Here is a 25,477-nt window from a genome sequence, read left to right on the forward strand (position 1 = left end):
GTACGAAACCAAGATACTTTATTACTGTATCTCAGGATCGCTGTCCATGGGTACAATGGGAATTGGGCAATGGAAGTCTAGTTCATAATACATATACAGCCATTTTAATTTAGAGGGCCCTTAAACACTGTAATGCCCGAGCATTTTTGAAATGATAAAAGCTACTTTATGTGACTGTATTCCATTTCTTGTACAAATTATTATTATTTTTTATTTTCCTGTGAATGCAACACATACTGCATATTAAAATGATAGCTTGTGAGGCTAGATTTAAAAAATAATAATAATACAGGGTGTCTAAGCATGGCTCATGGATATGAATCAGAAATGGATATCACAAGGTGAATTTTAATTGTTTTCTCCCCAGTCTGACTAGCCCAATTTGTACGTCACCTTACCAACCCACGTCCTAAAGATCAAGGGGAGACCTCAGTTTGTGATAAGGATATACCCTATGGATCTAATAAGTGGATACTGTGAAGCTTCTGAACCTTGGTGGCAACAGTTCAGCTTGACTGGTCTCCATCTGAGCCATTGTGGCTCACAATGAGGAGAACCAAGCCTGAACTTACATCACTAGCAAAAGAGTAGATTTTTTCCAGAGATCCCAGCCAAGTGTGCGCAGGGTTGTCTGAATGGTGTAAAAGCTCTGTTGCATTAGGAATGGAGCAATTTTTAAAATATTTTCTAGATATCTTTTCAAGGTACAAGCAGCATTTTATTGAAAGGTTCATGTGAAGGTGACAGGACATGAACATTGAACCTCAGTAGAGGTAACGTAAAACCAGATTCCAGTCACTGCTTCGCCTGTGAGCTCAGTAGCCCACCACAACCTTTAACATTTCCATTTGCACCTCTCACGTTCACACAGCCACACACATTAAACAAGCTTCACCCATACTTGCTTCACTATATTCAGAGCTTCTTTCATTATTAGTCATGTTTTTTTTCTACCTTGTAATACAAAACCCTCCCATCTCCTCAATTAGAGCTGTTACAGCAGAACCCGAAGTCTTCCTAGTATTCACTTGTGAAGCATCCAGTACATTCCTTAAAGGGATTTCAGGAATGTAAGAAATAATCAGGGAACATAGTGGCCAAGGTCAAAGTACTGTAATAGTCTAAATAATTGACTTTTAATATGTTTAGGTTTGAATTACCCTCATGTCAAGAGCCTGACTTAGTGACACATTCAATGATAATACTGTTGTGTTAAGCACATGCTGGAAACATGATTTGGAAAGTGCTTTGCTGTTTATGCCAACTGTTTTGGTTAACCATATAAAGAAAGTAATATTAATGCATGTTCTCTGCTAAGTGTTACCAAGTTACAGTCCAAACACACTACAATAATACTGAAAGAAATACACTGTGTTGGCCGAACACAATGCGAAAAATAAATTAGGGAAATGTTTCAGGATGTGTTTGCAAGTTTCTGTTCCTAAAGCAAACACTGCTGCTATCCTAGCAAGACAACAGCATTAAGATGAATATTTTTCTTCATATTAAAATGTAGAGTAAGGTGTATTTGAAAAAAAAAAAAGAAAAAAGAAAGTACATATAGTTACAAATACCAAAATAAGTGTTTGTTTCCCTCCCTTTCCCCCTTTCAGGATGTCAGTCATTCTAAATGGTTCTCTTACTTTAAAACAGAAAATAAATCTAACTGGTTGCCATTTTAGTTGCTGGCCTGTGTGATTGCTATGTGTACATTGTGACCCTTTCACTTCACCTGTTTCATATTAAAGCTGCATTACACTTCCTTTGTAAGGAAGCAGACTTTGCTGGTAAGTTCCTCATTTTGGTACAGTTTGACAGACTCAAACCCACCATATCCTGCAGCCACCAGTCAATAACTCTACTTAATAACAGCTTTTAAATTAATAATCACCAACATACTGTAGACTTATGAGTTCAAACCTTCTAAATTGTACTGGAGTGGCTGAGATGGGATTTGAACCCTAAACTCCCTGGGTATTTATCTTTTAGACTCTTAGACCACATTATACAACACCACAACCTCTGCTAGCCTTCAGAGAACTGTTGTTGTTTGAACAGCTGAAAAACTAATTTTGTAGACAATCAGTACGAAGGTGTTAATCAACAAGAAGTGTGCTCACATGGGACCCCAGCGAAATCCCCCAAACGTAGCTCACATTGCAAGCTGTCAATTCCCACATCATGACACGCTGTCCTGAATGACAGGCAGGTGGTTTTGTCGTCGATGTTGAAGCAGGGGGTGAGAGCTGGATAAACTCCTTCCAAATACTGAACGGAAAAGGAATGGAGCAACGTTCGGAGTCTGCATCGTAAAACGAGAGGCCCTGTCCTCTACAGTCAATAAACACCCAGATGTATGTATTATTGGCAACATTCTAATAAATGCTTGTTGAACAACCATGCCTTGACGAGTTGAACACAAGGTTCCCAAGTGAAAAAAAACACTGCAAGAAGGTTTATAAATATATATATATATATATATATATATATATATATATATATATATATATATTGATATTATATAGATATATATTTTTTTATTGAACAACATAACTTGGGTTCCCCCTAGACAGTAAACGTGTCTTGTATATTTAAAAGGAGGTTGTAATAAATGAGGATAAATCTGTACTGCAAATGTATCTGAATCGCCTGTTACAGTGTATTTTCATGGAATGGAAATGTTTTAACAAAGGATCCACAAAAGGATAAAAGCCTGTTGGTCTGTTCCTGTTTATATTATGTTCGTAATGATCTTGTGTGAAATATAAAATAACATAATAAGCACCATTTTAACTGTATTAGTTCAGTATTACCAAGTGCTTTCTTGTTAAACTTAAGATGTGTGACAATACAATAGTACAACGATGTGCAACGATGTCAACATTTCAAACACAACAAGATACTCACTCAGTCCAACCAGAACTAAAGTACCAGGCTGACAGTAGACTTGTGGTCTATATATTATCATTAATAAACAGTTTGTACTTTCACATACGACTAGGGTTGTTGTAGCTTTGCACCGTATTTTCCCAAAGGTTTTTTTTTTTTTTTGAGATAGGCCTAATTCAAATGTAATGACAGCTGATATGACCATTCATTTAAAAATAAACATGTATGTTTTATACATTTAAAATGTCCACTCCAAATTCATGAGCATACTATTAATGAGAGTGACATGAACTTTTGAGTTAAAAACCCCAACTAATGCTGTGCAATAAAGCGTTGAGATGAGAAGTGGATTTGAAGGTCAGGTGAAATGCGAACTGTTAGAAAGAGACGCTGTACGGTAACTATCGGAATCGTCTGTGCTATATATTGAAGCAGTGATAAACATAGAAAATAAATATACTTACGAGGAGGGGTCAAAGTTCATGTCATTGATGTTATGCTCATGAATTTGGAGTGTACATTCTAAATGTAGACAACATATGTGTACATATTATAGGTCTTACACATGATACTTACATGACCGCATTCTTGGTTAATGCTGAGATGCAGACATGTATAAATCCTCTGTCTGTTTTTCTGTTGTATCTAAAGGTATGTTTTCTGTGCTGTGTAATGAGAACTTAGCCTTGGGATTCATCCTTCAATGAAAAAATAAGGAGTTATTTGTTAATGTAACGTTATGATATGTTAACAGTCCTCAGTATTTTAAGGTTAACTCATCCCAGGCCATGTGTGGTGAAATGCTGCAAGACAATTCTATCAATTTATAAATACAATGAATTCACCAGGGCTTTCAATTATTAATAAATGTTACATATACACAGTACAGCCCATACGCATTAAGTGTAAATCAGAGACATTTGAGCTCATTATAAATTAAACTTGGGCTATGCAATGACTAATTAGGTCAATTTATGTTTTGGCAGGAATCATAGCCAAATAAATGCTGGTTAAAGTTACCATTAGGGGTATTGTTAACAATGTTGATTACACTGGGAAAGTTTAATTGTACTGTACCAAAGATTTTGCGTTAATTCAATATAGAATCTGACTGTATAGCTTACAAATACAATGCTGGTGCCCTCTCGTGGCCAATGGCTGAAAGCGCATTTTGGACTCAAAGCAGAGCTTCACAGTAAGAGCAGATGCTGTATCTATAAAGCCAGCGCTGTCAGCCTTCCAGACCCAAACCCAAAGTCACCTCCATTATATTTTGAAATAAATAAAGCAGTACATCCTAATGAGGAAGCGCTGGCACATCAGTAAATGTACAATGAATAATAAGCGATAGCTGGGATTGCAGCGTGAACCTGCAGGAATGTCAAGGGCTTTGCTCATGTATGAGTCACCTGCTGCTCTTGAGAGTCCATCTCCTGCATCCCAGATTCCAGGGTTTCTTTCTGAGCCTCCAGACACAGCAGGGAGCATCTGTCTTCTGCTTCCAAAATTCTCATCACTAGCATCTTTATCAATCAGTCAACCCAGACCTACACCACCAACATCAATAAAGAAAAGTGTAGAACTAGGGTGTTTGTGGTTTAATGGGAAAGGATTTCATGCTGACAGAACAGCGTGAGCTCCTCTCGTTGCTCCAGACATTTGTATGAAAACGGTCTGCAGGTCACCTCAGTGACTGCGTGATCCCTGAAGGCAGGCTTCTACAGATGCATCTCGACGTGCGTGGAGCACAGACAGGCATTGCCGGTCAGACAGGTCTTTACTGCCATCAGGCCTGTGTTGATGCAGCGGTCGCACGTGACTGTAGAAGTGGAGGATTTCTGTGCAGCTGGATTGCGGAGGGTAAGTTCCCAGACCTGCTTCTGAAGGCTGGTGGGCTTTGAAACCAATAATATCTGACATTCGGGGCAGAAAAACAGCCCTTTTTCTGATAAACGGCTCCTATACATGTGAGGCAAAGGTTGTGTACACATGCCAGCTGAACAGGATCAGTTAAATGATCCAAACAAATTGGACATTTGATGACAATATGTGTCTTAACTGATGACATGGTAACTGCAGGTAAAACTTACTACAAGCAGAACAATTTCCTATTGTATTTCTCAATCCATGTACGAGTCCCTGGAACTATATCACATGAACATCTCCTTTATTTTAATAAAACATACAAATCTGTGAGATTTCTGATTACATCATTAAAATGTATTGTAATTTCTACCTGCAATTGACCCCCCCAAAAAAAAACAAACAAAAAAAAAAAAAAAAACAGACGTGACAAATAACTGGGTACACAGAATTTAAATTTAAAAGGATTAAATGATTAATATATTTTCTTTTAGAGCCATTAAACTATGGAATGCACTACCTCTATGTGTTAGGGAAGCTGAGTCTGTGGGTATTTTTAAGACTAAACGTAAAACAAAATTTTATAAAATGACATTTTTATCTTAGTGGTTTTAATGCAACATAAATTCTAGCTTTTAATGATGATGATTATTATTATTATTATTTGTATATTTTGTATTTTTATGTATTTATGTACAGTGCCTTGTGATACTTCGGTATGAAAGGCGCTATATAAATGAAACACACACACACACACACACACACATATATATATATATATATATATATATATATATATATATATATATATATAATATATATAAATCATGTGTACACCCAGTTATTTCAAAATATATGAGCAAAATTGTATTTACTATTTTCTTTTTTCTGGCAACCTGTTTTCTATTTGTATTTTAAACAGATTTGTGTACCTCAATTTATTTCTGTTTTCTATAGTCATTTGGACTATGTTGCCCATCCCTATTGTCTAGGCATGCATTATTGTAGCATTATTAAAAAATAAAATGTTAAAAATAAAACAAATTGAAAACTACAGCTCTGTAAAATAATGTTTCCGCTAGAAAACAAACAAACAAACAAATAAATACATAAATAAAATAAAACCTTTCGTGTTACGTTACGGACATAACATGTTGTATATAAAAAATACAAGAATTTTGAAAAAGAAAAAGAAAAGCAGCCTATTTCTATGTGATCTGAAACCCAGGGCAACGCCACATGGGCGGCATGCCCTGCGAGTCCAGCCGTTCAAGAGGGGTATCGCTGCAGAACGAAGGCTCCCCCAGCGCGGCTCACGCAACTCGCAAGAGACGTCCTCATTATGGCCTACAGCAGCTTAAAGCAATATCCGGTAGAAAGTGCCACGATGGCATCAGATGATTCTGGATCATTTGCCAAGCAATCCCACTTTTCACTTCCAGAGCTCGGCACTTCCACGACATCAACTGATCCTGACCCTAACCAACCCCAACCCTAACCTTATGCCAGCCCTGCCCTAAAGCCTAACCCTAACCCAATACCTAACCCTGGCCCTAAACAGTACAAATCATGCCATGCTCTCAGGACACGTCCTAGTGGATATTCCAGTGTGCTGCAAAGGCTACAGGCCGATCACATGACAACGCTGATAACATCTGGTACTGAAACGAAGTTATTTCAACACAATACCCTAACCCTAACCCAAAGGTTCGTGTGCTATAATGGTCACGTGTGGGGGTGTTGCGGGTCAGTAAAGCACTTTGTAAACTTCGAGTTGCGCACGCAGCACCACCCGGTCTGAACTACGCAGTGGGAGGCTCTTGAGCAATTCTGCAACGATTATTTTCTACATTGAATCAACTACACAGACACAATTTTGCGCTACTTACGTATAATGCAAAAATAAATAAATAAATAAATAAATAAATAAATAAATGCTGCGTTTTGAGATGTAAGTCAAATGCGTCGTGGAACGCAACGCAAGGAAAGATACGTAAGAAGCGTAATGAGGGTTTATTAACGTGAGACTTGGGTCTCATGTCTTACGTAACTAATGTTGTGGAATAAAGCGTTGAGCTGAGACGTGGATTGGAAGGCCAGGTGAAATGATAAACAGTGCATTGAACTGAGAGAAGAGGAGAAGAGAAGAGAGGAGAAGAGGAGAGGAGAAGAGACACGGTAACTTACTGTATCGGAATCGTCTGTCTTATCTATTCAAGCACTCTTTACAGGTATGTTTGAACATCACAAATCAATATGCTGACGTGGGAGGAGGGGTCGAAGTGCATGTCACTCGTCCATGTTATGCTAATACATTTGTAGTGTTTATTGATAGTTTAGTTATTTATTCTCTGGATGTGTGCGATTGTTGACAAAGTAAACTCAAAGTGCCATGATTAGTAAAACCGCGAAATAGCGACACGTTTTTTTTTTTTTTTTTTTTTTTTTTTGTTGCGGTTAGCTTACTCAGCAAAGTGAATTAGTCACTTGGATCATTCTTAATTCAATACCACGTTTTTGTAAAAGCAGCAATTTCACAGGAAAGCGAATTGCACAAGGTTTGACTTGAAATCAAATGTTTGGACTATCTCTCTAAAATATATATATATATATATATATATATATATATATATATATATATATATATATATATATATATATATATATAAAATGTCTTTTTTCTATATTGTTGCTGCTGGAAAACACCTTCAGAGTTTCACAGGTGTGTTAATAATTTATAATAAAACAGAAGCCTGTTTTAAATCTAAGTTATAGCAGTACTTTTAAAATATCGCTATGGTGACATAACAGACCGGGTTATAATTTAAGTAGAATTTGTGTAAAGGAAAATAATTTTGTCACCAAGAAAAACTAGTGTGTTGTAGAGCATTTCCCCGACCCTTTATTTAACATAGCAAGCTCCGAAAGATCGACCATTATTAAATCGCAATATTGATAATGTAAACCTGCTTTGCCAGCTTGCACTGAAGCGAGGTTAAAATAAAACTTGTTTCAGTTTCTCTTTGAAGATCAAACTGATCATTACTGTAACTTTAACATGGGAAAAGAGCCGCCGTTATAAAATGCCGTACAGTAGTGCACTTGATTTGTGAGTAGAAATATTTAAATAAAGTATGTGTGCTAAATCTTTGTTTTTGCTTAGCTTGTGTGAAATGTACTGTATTTATTCACTGAACTGAAGACCGTGTTCTGCAGTAATTACGCTGGTGTGATCTTGTGTTTTAGTTCTTCTGAATGCAGTTCAAGCTTTCTGTATGCTGTTTTGATCCATGCCTAAAACAGGGAGAGTGCAAACCGACCAGTTTCGGATCAACGGGGGCTTTATTGTGTCACTGCTGCAACAGCAAATCCAGGTTTCATCATCTTCAGACAGGGCCGCCCATGCCAGTCTTTGACTGGGTGAGCTTGCTTGCCAGGAATTTATAATGAATGGGGTTTACATGGAATGAGCAAGGAAACAGTTTTTGCACAGCGGGTACAGTGTTGAATCTTTCACTTTTTAATTTTTCAAAGTGATGGAAGTATCAGTTTACTATGCAATTGTTTATGTTATTACAATTAATCTTCTTTCGGCTGTAAATGTACGCATCAGTTTTTTTTTCGTGCTAAATCTATTGCTCAGTTCTTAGTGGTCCTGTCTGTTTTCTTTTTCTGCTCCCCGGACTCCCAGGTCCCTTCTTTCAGTAAGATCATGTTATACAGTTTTGCTCTGAGTTGCAAGTTGAAGGCAGCGGCGGGGAGCTTGCAGTCAAGATTCTGTCCGCGCTTCGCCAGAGCTGCATCGCAGACTAAGTGTAAGTACAGTAGCTAGAATTAAAAAAAAAAAAGAAATAATGGGATTTAATGCAGCCAAGGGTATCCGCACTCACATGACTTCTGCCTTGTAAGTCCTGATAACGGTGCACGGCACCGAATCTTTGATTTGACTTTACCGTTATATACGAAAATACCTTACCATTATTTTGGGGCGGATACTCTTCCACATCCAGGTTCAATGAGTGGCACCTGGACATTATTGAACATTGTATTTAATAAAATAAACTTACGAAAAAAAGAAGACCGATTTCATGCAATAGATTTACACATTGTAGATTATTAAAACAACTGTCTTGCATTGTGATAGCCTACTTTTTTATTAGTGTTAATCTCATTAGTTTTTTAATAAAATGATATGCAGGGTTTCTTTGTGTCCATTTAATTACTTGCTAAAGATGGAAACTTGAAAGAGACTAGATTTGTTGTGTTTTAATTTGATTGTGTTTTGAAACGCTGGTTAAACAGCAAAGGTCATTCAAAATGATCTAGACAGCATTCAGAACTGGGCAGACACATGGCAAATGGCATTTAATATAGAAAAGTATAAGGTACTGCATGCAGACAATACAAATGTGCATTATAAATATATGGGAGATACTGAAATTGAAGAAGGAATCTATGAAAAAGACCTAGGAGTTTATGTTGACTCAGAAAAGTCAAAGTCTTCATCTAGACAATGTGGGGAAGCTGTGTAAAAAAAAAAAAAAAAAAAAAAAGGCCAACAAAGTGCTCGGGTATATAGAGAAAAGTGTGGAATTTAAATCAAGGGAAGTAATGCTTAAAAAAAAAAGCATTAGTAAGATCCCATCTAGAATATTGGACCAGGGCTCACAAATGGATATAGGGGCATTCAGAACAGAAAATAGGAGGCACGTTTTTATACAGAGAATTGTGGGAATCTGGAACCAACTCCCCAGTAATGTTGTTGAAGCTGACACCCTGGGATCCTTCAAGAAGCTGCTTGATGAGATTCTGGGATCAATAAGCTACTAACAACCAAACGAGCAAGATGGACCAAATGGCCTCCTTTCGATTGTAAACTTTCTTATGTAAAATGATACACTAGCCCAATCAGCCAATCAGATACCTCCATTTACAAAGAATATGTTGCAGAGGTAAAATAAACCATTCGTCAGGCCTCGCAGTTTGTTAGAATTCAGAATGTTTACCTACTCAACAATTAAAAACAAACTGCTTCGTAAATAGATTTTTGGTAACTCCAATTCTGGTTCTCATGTACTCAGACACACACACACACACACGCACACACACATATATATATACATGTGTATTTTTCCCATGTGCATTGCAAATGTGTATTTACATACTAAACAAAATGTAGGCTATATATATATATATATATATATATATATATATATATATATATATATATATATATATATATATATATATATATAAATATTAACAGTTGGATGTTAACTGTGCATAAGCCAAGTAGGACATTTAGTTTACAAGCTGAAGTATCTTACCTGCAAAAGCAAACTGGAACAAGCCTTCATGCTAAATGATACACACTCATTCTATTTACTGGTATATTAAATGAGTATTCACAAACCCAGTGTGGTTTATTGACAATACTTTACATAACACTTTGCAGTGCAGATCTGTACAGAGGATTCCCATGAAATAGCCCTTTTGTCTCCTGTAGCCTCCTATCATCAGTTGAATTAAGATAATAGAAATGAACAGCGTATGGGCCTCACTGAACCCTCCACTAATCTATGTAGGTTGGACTGCACATTTTATTGTTGAATGTGTGGGTCTGCTGATGTGGCACTGCAACATAAAGCATTGTTAGAACTGCTTCATGCTGTTCTGAACCCAACACAGAGCTTTGCTGTGAAGCACTGCTGCTAGACAACATTTAGACATTTTTGTGGGAAGGTAAATGGCAATTTTAGGACTACAAACAAACCTACCCTTGTTTCTTCTTGCTTGCTTATCTTTGTGTGCCATGACAGATCGTTTCGCTGATCTACAGTAAAGGCAGCTGTACTGTCAAAGTGTGTCCCATACTCATGCATGAATGTCATAAACTCGCATGTTTGCTTGATAGAAAATATTTCCAATCAGAATGCCTTAAGTAGCTTTGCTCCTCTGGTTAACAGTAACTTCTGCATATAAACTGTGCAACATATCTATTTCAAACTGGCTGTGTATGACCACTATTATCTAACTGCAAACCTCTTCATAACTCACTTCAGCTGATCATATCTTGCACTTTCCTGTTCATTGCTTTTTGCATTTCTCTTGTTTTAGATTTACCTGTGATCTGTTCATCATTCAAAAGCACTGCTGTACGGCATTGGAGTAACATTCCTTTTATTACAGTCCCCCTCAGTCGGACCCATGGTAAGTCGTTTGTTCATCGCAGTGAGTTGAAACATGCCAAGAGGATTGTGGTGAAGCTTGGTAGTGCTGTGGTGACCCGTGGAGATGAGTGTGGGCTTGCACTTGGACGGCTGGCATCCATTGTTGAGCAGGTAATTGGAACAACTCTGATTTAGTATTTATTATGGATTCAAATATTGCTTAATGTGGATTAAGTAATTGGAAAGAAAGTGCAATCTGGAAGTAAAAGAATAAATATCTCCAAATGTAACTTTTCCACCTGTTTCCCCTACTCTTTCATAATGTTTGTGTAATTAATGTCTCTATACTGCTTTGGCTAATCTGTGTTGCTTCCCCTTTGTTTCTGCAGAAATTCACCAGTTAACTTTGATTATAGTATAAATGTACCATAATTGAAAGTGCAGTCTCATATGACATTTCTGGAATCCAATCTACGATTTTAAGTTCTAGCAAGCTCAAATAGAAAGTGGGTGGGAGAAGCAACACATTGCAGTTGCATTTGTAGCTATTAATGTGACTTGTTGAAAGCAGTGTGCATAGTGTCTTGTGAATGTGCCTTCCAATATTTCTGTTGCATACAGTACGTCTGTGGATTCGATCTGCCATGTCATGACCAGCTTTTTATTGTAATTGTATGCAGAGTCTTGCATTTCCCCAAATAAATAAATATAAATAAAACAAGTCCTTTTCTACAGGTGTCTGTTCTACAGAACCAGGGAAGAGAGATGATGATAGTCACAAGTGGTGCTGTTGCTTTTGGTAAACAGCGTTTGAGACATGAAATCCTGCTTTCACAAAGTGTGAGACAGGCACTCCATTCTGGGCAAAACCAGCTGAAAGAAATGGTGAGTGAAAAGGTGTTACAGATTGTCTGCTGTAAGTAGGACTTTTAAATATCAGAAATAATTGAATTTTAATTTTATATTTTATTTTATTTTTTAATTGAGTGCCCAGTTATTTTACCCCAGGATTTTCTCCCTAATTTAGAATGGTCAATTATGTTCCCTCACCGCAGCAATTCCCCACACAGCTCAAGAGAACTGAAGCTTCAGTGGGCATCCTCTGATCCCACGACCAAGCTTCCTCTTTTACACCCAGGAAAACAGGAGCAGATGTCAGCGAGCTACTTGCCTCTGGAGAAAGGCCAGCACTGCAGGTGTCCGCCTGAACTCACTAGGCACCTGGCCAGTAGGGTCCACTGTATCGCGATGAAGAGAAACAATCGCTGCCAGTTTTGCTTCTCTAACTCACGGGAGCGCCAAGACCAATGCGATGCTCCCTCTGGAATCCCCAGCAAAAACCGACGACTTTGCACAGCCAGGACGCGAACCTGTGCTCCTCTGTGCCAGTCGGGGGTCCCCAATAATTTCAATTTATTTTAAGTCAAAATCACATCATTTTTTTTTTTTTTTTTTAATGCTTGTTTTAATTCGCAAATGTAAAGTATCTTGAATGCAGCATATTTCTCAAATCTTTCTTGGACTAAAGCGATTAAAATCTAAATATTAACCAAAAGAAATTTCCTAACTTATTCATTGTTTGCAGTCGGTCCCTGTGCTAGAGGCCCGTGCCTGTGCTGCAGCAGGACAGAGTGGACTGATGGCCCTCTATGAAGCAATGTTCACACAGTACAGTATATGTGCAGCACAGGTAGGCAGTCCTTTACAAAAAAAAAAAAAAAAAAAAACCTTTATTTCTATTATATTTGACACGGTATGTGCTGAAATTATTATTATTTTTTTTTATTTATTCAGATTCTTGTTACAAACCTGGATTTCCACGATGATCAGAAGCGCAGGAACTTGAATAGTACTCTCCATGAGCTGCTGAGAATGAACATTGTCCCAATTGTTAACACAAACGATGCAGTTGTTCCCCCACCTGAACCTAATAGTGATCTCCAGGGGGTAAATGTGGGTGAAGTATAAGGGTGTGGGTGGGCGTCCTGCTTCAGACAAGATGCATGCTGCTTGATGCTGCTGCTTGAAGGTTGACTTGTATATAGCGCTGCTTTTCAGCACCACTTTCTGCTATACTACTGTATTCCTTCGAATTTAAGATGCAGGTTTGTTGCACACGTGGGCTGTCGCTGAAGCAGACACCGAGCACAAGGTGTTGACATGCCACACAGGCACGCAGATTTAATAAACACAAGTGCTGACGCTAGTTTTGGTTTGTCTTCTCAGCAGGAAGTCACATCGCTGCTTGTATATTCAGGAAGTGACGTCTTTGTTCGTCTTTCACAGCAGTCAGTCACGTTGTTTGTGTTCTCGGGTAGTCACATCTTTTGTTGTCGATTTTTAATGCACACATTGCTATACTGTACTCAAATTTAAGACGCAGGCTATTTGAGAAGCAAAAAATGGTTACATTCGAAGGAATACGGTAATTCTTGTCTCTGCATTCTTTTTGATGCACAGTACATGAGTGTGACATCTGGAGATTACAAAGACTGCAGTAAATGATTTTATGGGAAGGCTTGGATCTGAACAGCCTTGGTGACAGTACGCTTTTTTGTACAGCCGTCTTTGTTTTCAGTGCAATATTTTTCTCCAGCAAGGTGATGCACGCCCTGGTCATCTGGTCTCTGTGCTGCCCTGTAAATGGGAGAATGCTAGTGCTTTTTGCTAAATGTTACATTATTCTAGAGTTAGCTAGCTGCTCATTACATCAGTGCAATGCAGTGAACATCGGCATCTTTTCACCCCCTAAGCAAATTCCACTAATTACAGCAGAGCTCACTCCTAACATTCACTAAATTACACTTTTCTAGTTTAGGGAGCCCAGTTACAGCTTTCTGTGGGTTTCTTTTTAACTTTTTTTTTTTTTTTTTTTAAGGTGATCAGCATTAAGGATAATGACAGTTTGGCTGCACGTTTAGCTGTGGAGATGAAAGCAGACCTTCTCATTGCATTGTCGGATGTTGAAGGTGTGTGATCATTTGTCTTTTTGTGCATTTTATTTCAGTTTAAACATGGTCATTCTGTTCTCCCTGGCTTTCAGGGAAGCTAGTCTTTCATTTCAGTTAAGCAAAAATAAAACATGAATTGATTTTTATTCATTTAAATTTGCTTTTTCTTCTTCAGGTCTCTATGACCTGCCACCGGGATCAGATGATGCTAAGCTTATCGATATTTTTTACCCGGGTGACCAGCAGTCCATAACTTTTGGGACAAAGTCCAGAGTTGGGATTGGAGGAATGGAAGCTAAGGTAGGAAAATAGATATCTCAGATAAAATACAAGTTTATGTAGAAGTACTTCCACAATCAAAAAATAGAGAGACAAGTACCATAATAAAGGTGGGTTGTCAATACGAGACAGTGCTGTACAGATATAATGAGATCCTTCTATTAAAGCACTGATGACTTTCCATAGGTGAAGTCTGCACTCTGGGCTCTGCAGGGAGGCACTTCTGTTGTTATTGCCAATGGAACCGATCCTAAAGTAACTGGACATGTCATCACCGACATTGTGGAGGGAAAGAAGGTGGGAACCTTCTTTTCGGAGGTCAAACCTGCTGGTAAGTTAATATTATTACTGTAGTTCTGATTGTAAGACTTCTGAGGTACACCTCGTACTGGGTTACATTCTGATGAATTTTAACATGAAATGTTCCTGACCAATAGGACCTCAATGTCCACCCCAGTTCTGGGAAAGGATTTGGGGTGTAAAGATTATTGGTTCTGTAATAAATCTGATCTTTTAGCTAGTGCCTAAGTTCACTTTGCAAATAGTAAGTGTTCTTTAAGCTATTATTGGGTTGCTCGTATTGAAGTGCTTTGTTTATGGCACGTTTGGATATAAGCACCTCCTACAGGGTGGGTACAGATATAAGATCACTCTATATATTTCTAAGGAGGTGCTGCTGTTGCTTTACAGGCCCCACCGTGGAGCAGCAGGCTGAAATGGCTCGCAGTGGAGGAAGGACTCTATCTTCTTTGCTGCCACACCAGGTCATTTTATAGCTAAAACAATGCACAGTAAATTGACTTCAGTATTCACACAGTAAATGTTGTATTTTCTCGTACTTTTCTGTTAAGCATTTCTGCTCTGGATATCTGTTTGCATGTTTGTGCCAGGTAGATGGGGCTCTGCCACACAATTCGTGCCACTGATCTGCGCTTGGCTGTAGAAAATGAATCATAGGTCCTAACAAAGTGTTGTATGACTTTCATACTGTAATGTAAGGTTCTGGATATTAACAAAAAAAAAAAAAAAAAAAGTAAATACAAGAGAGTTTGCATTCATTTTTTGTTTTTGTTCTGCTTTCATTAGGGTTAAACAATGTTTTGTTTCTCTGTAGAGAGCTGAGATTATCTGTCACCTGGCTGATCTTCTGACTGACCAGAGGGAGGATATACTTGCAGCTAACAAGAAAGACCTGGATGTTGCTGTCAGCGGAGGTAATAATTTGCCTTCACTTAGTCCTTCTAATCGAGCGCAGCAAAACTGAAAAGAAACAAGAAAAGATCTTTTGGTATAAATACAGAAGAGGCAGAAAGAAACAGTGAAACAGGAACTCTACTAATAAACACACATTATAACCTCTCTATAGTACAGTGCTGTGCGGTTAGTATCTGAAGTTGTAGTAGAATATTAAGCATTTGTTATTTGCCTGCTTTTAATTTTAAAATGTTAATTTTAAATGTATTCATTTGTTCATACTTTCTAAATTTTAGGTCAGTTGTCTCAACCCCTTCTGAAGCGATTAAGTCTCTCTCCTTCAAAGTTAAACAGCCTGTCCATTGGGCTGCGTCAGATTGCAGTGTCCTCTCGGGATAGCGTGGGGAGAGTGATACGCCGCACACGTATTGCTAACAATCTGGAGCTGGAGCAGATAACTGTCCCCATCGGGGTTCTGCTGGTGATCTTCGAGTCACGTCCAGACTGCCTCCCGCAGGTAATCACTAATGAATAGATTGATGATTACTCTATATGGGTGGTTGCATAGTGTGGATGGCATAGTGGATTAACATTGTACTGTTAAACTGGTTTGGGATTTAATGCATTTTTCTTTACATTTTAAGCACTGGCTTAAAGGATAAAATTATAATACTAGGGCAGAAAGCGAACACGTTTAGAGGTTGCATTTTGTGGGGGTGGGAGGATGGAATTGTAGATGCTATGGAAAGCACTAAAATAAAGTTTGAATTTGTAGGTCTCAGCATTGGCTATTGCCAGTGGAAATGCCTTGCTGCTCAAAGGAGGAAAAGAAGCATCAAACACCAACCAGATTTTGCACCGATTGACACAGGAAGCCCTTTCTATCCATGGAGTCAAGGATGCTGTACAGCTAGTAAGGGAATGTTACAGACAGCCAACATACAGCCCACTGTCTGCAAAGAGGGAGGGGGAGACAGAAACAGCTTTTTTTTTTTTTTTTCCTGGTAGCTTTTATTGAGTAGAACCTTCATGTCTAACAATCATCCATGAAACAAAACATAAACTAAAGATGCGTCAACTACAATAAAGTACATGTAGCTTGTTTGTGTGTAACAGTGTAATTACAATAAAGTAACAGGCTATTCAATTACATGTAGCTTGTTTTATGTATAACACATTTTTGCAAAGCTCCTATCAAGAGGTGTTTGTTACCTGAATATCCTGTAGTCAGGGAGCTGCCTTGCGCTTGTTCTGAGAACTCGCTCACTCTGCTTGTATTGATCTGTTAATAAATCACAGGTGAGCACCCGTGAAGAGGTGGAAGATCTTTGCCGCTTGAATCAGCTGATTGATTTAATAATCCCAAGGGGTTCCTCCCATCTTGTGAGAGACATCCAGAGAGCAGCAAAGGGAATCCCAGTCCTGGGGCACAGTGAGGGAGTCTGCCACGTGTACATCGACCAAGAAGCCAGCATTGAAAAAGTGATCAAGATCAGTGAGTATGCAGCCAAATCCAGGCTGTCCTGGCACGCCATATATTCACATGCAGGGTTTGTTTGGGTGTAGTAGTGTAGTAAATCAGGTTCGATTCATATTGTGTCATTTTCTCAGGAGTTGTGCTGCTTGTATTTGTTGCTATGGCACTTGTGCTTCACAGTATACAAACTTAGATTCTTACAGTTTTTATTCCAAGTGTTGAAAATAAAAAATCCCATCAACTTAAAATGTGACAAACGTAGCCGCCTTCTAGTTCTATTCCAAAATGTTCAAAGAAATCATTTCAAACTGAGTAAGTTGTGTTTTGCAGTAAGGGATTCCAAGTGTGATTACCCAGCTGCCTGCAATGCTATGGAAACCCTGCTGGTGCACAGAGATCTGCTGAGAAGCCCTCTTTTTGACCAGATAATTGACATGCTCAGGGTAGAACAGGTGAGTTTCAGAAGAGATGGGGTTGGAGGGCTTGCAGTGTAATTCTTGCCCTTTTGTTGTCACATTCTCATGTATACTCAATAAAGGAGTTCATTCTTCAGCTCCACAAAAAGTATTCAGAACTGAAAGGGTTAATAAGACACTGATGCAGTCTAACTATGTTTTTCACCTGTTATCTGGCTTTATACCCCCCCCCCCTTTCCCCCCCGCAGGTGAAAATCCACGCTGGACCAAAGTTTGCCTCATACTTGACATTTAGTCCCTCTGAAGTGAAGTCCTTGCGCACAGAGTACGGTGACCTGGAGTGTTGCATTGAAGTAGTGGACAGTGTGCAGGATGCTATCGATCACATTCACAAGTATGGCAGCTCACACACGGATGTCATTGTTACAGAGAATGGTGAGTGTCTATTAATGGCACTGTAGTAAGCTGTGTGAGTTAACAGTGTAAAATACATTTCAGGTTACTTTTTAATGGACGACAGTTTAGTTATTATAGCGTTTACTTTTGTATAGAGCAAATGGATAATTCACAAGCTTTGTGTATTGACTGTGTACTCGCTTGTTACCTGGTCTCCATATTGTATACATGCTGCTGATATAATAATTCACTTAGTCTATGAGCAGCTGCATGTTGTAGCATTATTATTTAGTAAATATGATTTTTTTTTTTTTTTTTTTTTTTTCCCCAGAGGAGACAGCAGAGTATTTCCTCCAGCATCTGGACAGCGCCTGTGTTTTCTGGAACTCAAGCTCGCGTTTCTCGGATGGATATCGTTTTGGCTTAGGTTTGTCACAAAAAAAAAAAAAAAAAGATTTGAAACTTTCATTGTGTTCGTTTTTAAAGTTCTGTTTGGCGACAGAATCAGGCGTACAAAGAGATCTTCCTTTTCCCTCTCCTAGCGCTCAACAAGGCATGTTTTAGTTGCTTTGTAAATTAAATATTGGGACGGGGAACCAGTATTCCTAGGGGGATTAGTATTGGTGGGAAGGTGGTGGACATATATTCTCTTACACTGAAAATGAGGTGGAGGTTGGAGAGGAGGCGGTAAACTCTAAAGCATGGCACAGACTGCCAATTGTACAAATGGCTTGAATACTATTGGTAGCTGCCACTGCTTGAAGGTTGATATCAATGTGGAAGTTAGTCCAATGTCTGCTAGGTGGTTTAAGATGTATTATGTTTATGAAACGTTGCCAATGAATGGTTCTGCTTCCCTTGCTTCAGGAGCGGAGGTGGGCATCAGTACAGCTCGTATCCATGCACGTGGACCAGTGGGACTTGAGGGGCTTCTGACCACCAAGTGGGTTCTGCGTGGGGATGGGCACACCGTTGCTGATTTTTCAGAACAAGGAAGCATGAAATACCTTCACGAGAACATCGCTGTGACACACAGAACATCCTCTTAAATATTTTCAAAGAACTGAAAAGGAATTCAGAAAAGTACAGCAGAGTTATTGTTTACAGCGTTGATGTGCAGTCTTGCATACTGGCCATGAGTCTTGATGGAAATCGAGAAGAACAAATCCGTATGAGAAAGTTCTTGCTTGGGTATTGCTCGAATTATTTAAAAAGGCATTCAGTTACTATATAATTAGTTACCTTTTTGTAGCACTTAAACAATCAAAACTTCAAAGTTTCCCAAAATATTAGTTTATATAAGTTTGAGTAAAGTGTATATGTATCCTTATTCTTTATTTACTGAAATAAAAATACATTTAAGTTCTGTTCTATTTTTAAATTGTGGCAAAAAAAAAAAACAAAGATTATGCGCATAAGAGCAATTCCTTGTTGGTACATATGCTTTTAAAAAGGGTATTGTAATATGCCAAAGTTGTCATTTTGTATGTAAAACATCCTGAGAGAGAGAAATATTGTTTTTGTAGGAGGTTGTTTCACAATAAAGTTTTGCTGAACTTCGATGAATTTGTTTCTGGATATTAACAGCTAAGTGAAATGACCATCGCCCCAAGTCACAGAAAATTTAATGCAACACCATTTTTATGTTAAAGGAAGACCACATGAAATATGTGTTTTTTTAAAGAATGGGAACTCTGTTAATATTTTATTTTAGTTGGGGGGAGTTACTTATATTTTTGTATTATTACTCCAGGTCAATTATTCCACCAGAATGACAAGACAATCTCCTCAATCTGTATTGTCAAACTGCTGCCCTATTGTTTTGTGAGCTCCCTGCTTGCTTCAGTCCTTCCTCTGTGTCACTTGGCTGCCAGCACATCTTTCCCTGTTTTATTATTTTACTCCCAAGTTTGTTGCCAATGCTTTGTCAAGCATTACTTAATGAAATACTGATTTAATAAGAACATGTATTGGTATTTCATTAATACATCTACAAGCCCTAAATATAAATTATTGGAAGACTGGAGTCTAACAAAAACAAAGAATAATGGACTTTTTTTTTTTTTTTTTTTTTTTAAAGCATTTATTAACTTATTTATTTAAAACTCTGTCATGCGTCTGAAAGAGCCAATAGTGGAGTTCATGCCACCCCAGTCGCTGCATCTCCTGTATTCCCCTGGCCTCATGAAGTACTGTCTGCCCCTGTAGTTAGGCTGTTCATAGAAGGTCCAGTAGCCTTCCATCACGTTGCAGGAGTTGATGTCATGGTACCGGAAGCGGTCGTAGACATTAGGGCAGTCGTCCATGAATTCCATCATCTGGCCTCCAAAGTCGGGTCTCTCGTAGATTCTCATTCTGTAGTTTCCTGTGTACTAAATTGTAAAGAAAATATATAGAATTAGTGGTTTTACTTTGATATTATTTTTAATATATAACATCAGATAGCACTGTAACTTACATGAGGAAACATACGGCAAGACCTAATGCAGTTGTTGAACCCCATCCAGCGCTGGTAGTCCGGATATTCTCCCCTGTTCAGGGTGTACTGGTAGCCCATGTAGTTTGGCTTTTCATAGAGCACCCAGTATCCGCTGTCCACTCGGATGGAGTTGCGGTGGTTGAAGTAGGAATGCAGGTCAGCACAGTCACTGCTGCATTCATAGTGGCGCCCCTGGAAGTTCCTGTCTTTGTGGAAGATGATCTGAAAAGTTGAAAAAAAAGTTAAGGAAATGAAACCCATCTGAGTAAATAAAACTTTTCATTTTTTTTTAATCCAGTTTTTTGTAGCTAAAGTGTCCTATTTGAATGTGATATTCTCACAAATACATTAAACATGGATTTGAGCCACCTTCTGGTGTTCTTTATTTTAGTTTTCTACCAAAATATTCCTGAATAAAGCGTGGCTATTTTGACTTTATATTTAATGCATTCTGCTAGTCTGTTTGTCGCTTGTAGTTCCCACGAGTTGTACAGTTTACACTTAAGTATTATTCTGTGTGTTTTAATTATTTGATTTTTTTTCAGGTGGTCTTCATGTAAACTTGGCAGGGTATCTGTGAGGGTCCGGCACAAGCGATCAGGCAAAAAAAATAGGAAATCAGACAGCTGTTGAAATAATTTAATTGGCAATTGATTTTATCCTGTTTTTCTCCCAATTTGAAATGTACAGTTGTATTTTCAGGCTCAGCTCACTGCTACCACCCCTGCACTGACTCAGGAGCAGCTCAGATGAACACACGCTGTCCTCAGAAGTGTGTGCTGTCAGATAACTGCTGCAGGCCTATTGTGCAGCTAACCCAGAGCTACAGTATCAAAGGACATTGCAGCTTACAGGCAAGCCCACAGGCTTACCCAAGTCTACAGGGGTGTGTGGTGAGCTGAGGGCACCCTGGCCAACCTAAGCATTCTCCCCTGGGTGACACTCGGCCAATTGTGCATCACCCCCTGGGAGCTCCTGTCCATGGTCGGCAATGGAATAGCCTGGACATGAACCAGCAACCTCCAGGCTATAGGGCACATCCTGCACTTCACACAGAGTGCCTTTACCAGATATGCCATTGGAGCCCCTTGAGCACTTTTATTTAACAAAAATAAAGCAAGACCAATCACAATAACAACCCACTGGGGCTTCTTAAAACCCAGCCTCTACTGGAATGCGCAAACAGGCCAGGTGCAGCCTATTGCACACCTGCATCAGGTAAAACCAATTAAAGAATTCATTAATTGGTTTTAAAATTATGGCCCAGTGTTTTCTTCGTTCTGTCCACATTTTCACATGGAAATGTAAGGATTTTAAATCAAAGTCCAAACCTCACCCTTTGCCGGGTGCAGTTAATACACACACATTTAACTGAAACAATGTTATACATTTATACCAAAAGCAAACAGATATAACAATAGAGACAATACAGTTGAGGATGTAGCTAGAGGAATGCTTCACATTTGTACTGCAGAATATGGGAATGAATGAAACAAGTACCAGAACACATAAGCTACAGTATTAACACAAAATAAATCACAAAAATAAAAACTGTTTACAAATGAGGGTTTTTTCATCCATCACAGTATCCATTATAGAGGAAACTGAACAGTCAAGAAGGTGAGATGGAAATCCTTTGTTCGACTGGACAATAGAAGTATAGTGTCTAGCATATGGTTACTTTGCTGGCTGCCATGTTTCTTTCAGCACTATGGTTACCAGCCTGTAAAACTATAGCATGGATTGTGAAATAACAACAGCCATAATATACTTTGAACAGCTAAAGCAGTTTTTAAGGGAATGCTGTTAAAAGTATAATAAACTGCTGTGACCAGTCATACTTTTGAGAAACCCTTACTGGGACTGAGACTGGGACTGGGACTGGGACTGGGGCCGGGGGGGGGAATGGTGAGTATCGGGGTCAACCCAGAATCCAAATTCATGCTCATATTTGTATCGAATAAGAGCACCATTGCTGGTGTCAGTACAGGTTTGTGTCAGTGGAGAGGTTTTAACCAAGCATTCCAGTATGAAATGAGCAAGTAAATGCACAGTTTTTACAGTATAAGGTAAAAATGGCTAAAAGTCTGCAACAGCTGTTCAAGTGTATCATGTGAAGGAGGTGCTTGCTGTGCATTCTACTGCTATCACCCAGTGCTTCACAGTTCTTATGATAACATTGAATTAGGAGTCTTTTTAATGGGCTGAGCGTCGCTTACATATAATATTAACCAATGAATATAACTACTAGGTAATGTTTAGGATAAAAAAATAATAATAAAAAAATCTCAAGCAATTGTGTGAATTTTAAGATTTTATTTTAAACTTTCAGTGATGCATAATTTCATTTGAACAATTTAAAGTTACATATAACTTTCCCTCATGCGTCTGAAAGAGCCAATAGTGGAGTTCATGCCACCCCAGTCGCTGCATCTCCTGTATTCTCCTGGCCTCATGAAGTACTGTCTGCCCCTGTAGTTAGGCTGTTCATAGAAGGTCCAGTAGCCTTCCATCACGTTGCAGGAGTTGATGTCATGGTACCGGAAGCGGTCGTAGACATTAGGGCAGTCGTCCATGAATTCCATCATCTGGCCTCCAAAGTCGGGTCTCTCGTAGATTCTCATTCTGTAGTTTCCTGTGTACTAAATTGTAAAGAAAATATATAGAATTAAAGGTTTTACTTCAGTACTATTTTTAATATATAACATGAGATATCAGACTGTAACTTACATGAGGAAACATACGGCAAGACCTAATGCAGTCGTTGAACCCCATCCAGCGCTGGTAGTCCGGATATTCTCCCCTGTTCAGGGTGTACTGGTAGCCCATGTAGTTTGGCTTTTCATAGAGCACCCAGTATCCGCTGTCCACTCGGATGGAGTTGCAGTGGTTGAAGTAGGAATGCAGGTCAGCACAGTCGCTGCTGCACTCATAGTGGCGCCCCTGGAAGTTCCTGTCTTCGTAGAAGATGATCTGAAAAGTTGAAAAAAAAAGCAATGTTATTAGTGTGCATCCATGTTACTCAATTTTGTCAAATATGAAAAATGTTAACTATAAAGACGATTTTAAACACAGAAACTTAAAATTGGGATAGAGGTATACATTTAGAACAGTGTCTGTAGGCAAAATATTCTTGCAACGTGCCAAGAGAAGAAAACCAAACAAAATCCCTTAAAGTTGTGTTTCCATTGCCTCTGTCAATCACCTCAAACATTAGTCTTTGTATACCAGTTATCCATTTACTACATTTAAAGAAAGTGGGTTAGCCAGGTCATTTCATAACTAACTGACTGCCCCATCACATACTGTAAACTTCCATGTTTAAGCAAATCTGAGCACGGTATTCTGCTGGAGTTTACCTTTCCCATGATGATGGTTTAAGTGCTGTTCTTCAGTACAGCGGGGGTCTGTAACTGCCCTTTTATACATCTGGGTGAAAGCCATATGCTTTGTTATGTTAATGACTTATGCCTGCATGTCAGCACAATCGTTTTAGCTTTTCACTGCACCTTTGTTAAAGCGCATTGAAGATTCTATCACACACTGCAGAGCTCAATGAATACAGTTTGTGGGGCTGCTTTGCAAACATCACACAAAGGAAATTGGTGCATCAGGTTTTTAGAGAAAAAAAATTAACAACAATTTGAAATGTATAAATAAAAAAAAAAAAAAAAAGTGTCTTGTTGAAATTGGCTGACTGCTGACAATGAAATTGCATAGCTTTGCTTGTTGCTGTGTGAATCTTTTACAGTGAGGCAGGAACACAGGAGAATACGAGATATTTTATAGAGTCCAACCTTGTTAATCTAAACATATTAATCAGTCTGATGTTGCAACTACAGATTCAACCTCTGTTATTTTGTTCTTGTCATTTTTTGTGAAAATCATGATAAATGTTTAAACTCATAATTACAAAAAAAAAAAAGAAAACTGTTGAAAAGCATGTTTAAAATATTCAGCAAGTAACTTACATAAAGAAATATAAATATATATATACCGAGCATCAAAAGAAACGTATCACTATTATACACATTTATTTTCGAAAAAAAATAAGGTATATAAATGATGGACATTGACAATGTTTTTGGTTTCTTTTTAATAACTCAATCATTCATCCTTGACCATGACTCGCTTGAGTGACTATAACTGAAGCATATGCACATAATCACCTAATTAGTGAGACAGTTGATTGGACACTGGATATGGAGTGAATTCAGCTGTTCAATTGCAAGCTTGAATAAAGGCAATAAAGAAAACCACAGGAAAAAAACGATATGCCACGTCTGTCAAGAGTGCAGTGCCTTCATGCAGTCAGCATGTGGGAGGCTGGACTAGGGCAGCATACTGTGGTTTGTCGTCTTGGGTGCTCACAGACAGCAATTTCAAACCTGGCGAGATGGTATAACCAGACACAGTCTGTCAATGACAGACCACAAACTGGGAGACCAAGAGTTACAACACCTGCCCAAGATCGACAAATCATTTTGCAGCATCTTCATGATGTCATTTGTTAATCAGCACAATACAAATTCATTGCATCTGCTTGTCATTTTTCTATCTCACCTGGTGAATTTTATCCAAATATAAATGATAAGTTTCTTTTGATGCTCAAATATAAGTGATACATTTCTTTTGATGCTCAGATATAAGTGGTAAGTTTATTGTGATTTAAAAAACAAACAAACATTAACATAGTTTAATTCATTCATTTCATCTTCCTTTTAATAATAAATATAGCTGTATTATTATTATTATTATTATTATTATTATTATTATTATTATTTGTTTATTTCAGCAGACGCCTTTATCCAAAGCAACTTACAGAGACGAGGGTGTGTGAACGATGCATCAGGTGCAGAGTCATTTACAATAACGTCTCACCCGAAACACAGAGCACAAGGAGGTGAAGTGACTCGCTCGGGGTCACCTCCAGGTTACAAGTCCCCTTTCTTTAACCACTGGACCACACAGCCTCCTTATTTGATGTATTGGAAAGAGGGCTCTTGATTGAAGTCTTTAAATGGTATAGATAGTTAACCCAAGATACTACTTCACATTTAGCACAAAGAGAGAAGAGAGAGGGCATAAATGTAAGCTACACTTTTTTTACACAAAGATAAATGCGTAGCATAGCCTACCAGATGAATTAGTATGATCTAACACACTGGGAACATTTTAAAAGACTAGATTCTTTGCTTTTAAATTAGTTCCCCCCAGTAATGGAGAATGGTGTTGGGAACCAGGGATGAGCCTTGATGGCCAAATGGCCTTCTCTCGTTACAAGACTTTTCTTATGTTCTTACTGAAAACACTAGGCTAAAATGTGATTATAAAGCAACTTTCAACCTAAAATAAACTTACAG

General features: G+C 38.4%; 3 protein-coding genes across 10 annotated transcripts; 1 reads left to right on the plus strand and 2 right to left on the minus strand.

Annotated features, from left to right (window-relative positions):
• Window positions 1-6,649: 6,649 nt before the first annotated feature.
• LOC121325708 (delta-1-pyrroline-5-carboxylate synthase-like) lies at window positions 6,650-19,197 on the plus strand. 8 transcript variants are annotated; one of them, XM_041268589.1, is made up of 19 exons: window positions 6,650-6,983; window positions 7,999-8,172; window positions 8,444-8,567; window positions 10,870-11,093; window positions 11,658-11,807; window positions 12,508-12,612; window positions 12,717-12,869; window positions 13,801-13,891; window positions 14,049-14,173; window positions 14,339-14,483; window positions 14,843-14,916; window positions 15,267-15,366; window positions 15,643-15,863; window positions 16,122-16,259; window positions 16,646-16,841; window positions 17,154-17,275; window positions 17,488-17,674; window positions 17,967-18,062; window positions 18,503-19,197. In XM_041268589.1, the coding sequence occupies exons 2-19, from the start codon at window positions 8,008-8,010 to the stop codon at window positions 18,682-18,684; spliced, it is 2,598 nt and encodes an 865-aa protein (XP_041124523.1). In that variant the 5' UTR covers window positions 6,650-6,983; window positions 7,999-8,007; the 3' UTR covers window positions 18,685-19,197. The 8 variants fall into 8 exon arrangements, with proteins under 8 accessions (XP_041124523.1, XP_041124522.1, XP_041124524.1 ...); XM_041268588.1 differs by having other exon boundaries at window positions 6,653-6,983; window positions 12,717-12,875; XM_041268590.1 differs by having other exon boundaries at window positions 6,653-6,983; window positions 10,942-11,093; window positions 12,717-12,875.
• Window positions 19,198-19,734: 537 nt separating this feature from the next.
• On the minus strand, window positions 19,735-20,375 carry LOC121325850 (gamma-crystallin S-1-like). The gene is made up of 2 exons (XM_041268939.1): window positions 20,094-20,375; window positions 19,735-20,007 (listed from the first exon to the last, which is right to left on the minus strand). The coding sequence occupies exons 1-2, from the start codon at window positions 20,373-20,375 to the stop codon at window positions 19,735-19,737; spliced, it is 555 nt and encodes a 184-aa protein (XP_041124873.1).
• A 2,046-nt stretch (window positions 20,376-22,421) lies between these two features.
• On the minus strand, window positions 22,422-23,519 carry LOC121325402 (gamma-crystallin S-1-like). Its single transcript, XM_041267851.1, has 3 exons — window positions 23,474-23,519; window positions 22,845-23,087; window positions 22,422-22,756 (listed from the first exon to the last, which is right to left on the minus strand). Exons 1-3 carry the CDS (start codon window positions 23,480-23,482, stop codon window positions 22,478-22,480), a joined length of 531 nt encoding a protein of 176 aa, XP_041123785.1. The 5' UTR covers window positions 23,483-23,519; the 3' UTR covers window positions 22,422-22,477.
• Between the last annotated feature and the right edge of the window lie 1,958 nt (window positions 23,520-25,477).

Source organism: Polyodon spathula, chromosome 13 (assembly GCF_017654505.1).
Source record: "Polyodon spathula isolate WHYD16114869_AA chromosome 13, ASM1765450v1, whole genome shotgun sequence".
In the NCBI taxonomy this organism is placed as follows: Eukaryota; Metazoa; Chordata; class Actinopteri; order Acipenseriformes; family Polyodontidae; genus Polyodon; species Polyodon spathula.

Excerpts from the sequence above, each read along its gene's own strand:
- LOC121325708 (XM_041268588.1), top strand. The coding sequence starts at position 8,008 with ATGCAGTTCAAGCTTTCTGTATGCTGTTTTGATCCATGCCTAAAACAG. Across the intron at positions 8,568-10,869 it reads AGCTGCATCGCAGACTAAGT|ATTTACCTGTGATCTGTTCA; the intron begins GTAAGTACAGTA and ends CTCTTGTTTTAG. Across the intron at positions 18,063-18,502 it reads TGGATATCGTTTTGGCTTAG|GAGCGGAGGTGGGCATCAGT; the intron begins GTTTGTCACAAA and ends CCCTTGCTTCAG.
- LOC121325850 (XM_041268939.1), bottom strand. The coding sequence starts at position 20,375 with ATGGGTTTCATTTCCTTAACTTTTTTTTCAACTTTTCAGATCATCTTC. Across the intron at positions 20,008-20,093 it reads CTTGCCGTATGTTTCCTCAT|TACACAGGAAACTACAGAAT; the intron begins GTAAGTTACAGT and ends TTTACAATTTAG.
- LOC121325402 (XM_041267851.1), bottom strand. Across the intron at positions 22,757-22,844 it reads CTTGCCGTATGTTTCCTCAT|TACACAGGAAACTACAGAAT; the intron begins GTAAGTTACAGT and ends TTTACAATTTAG.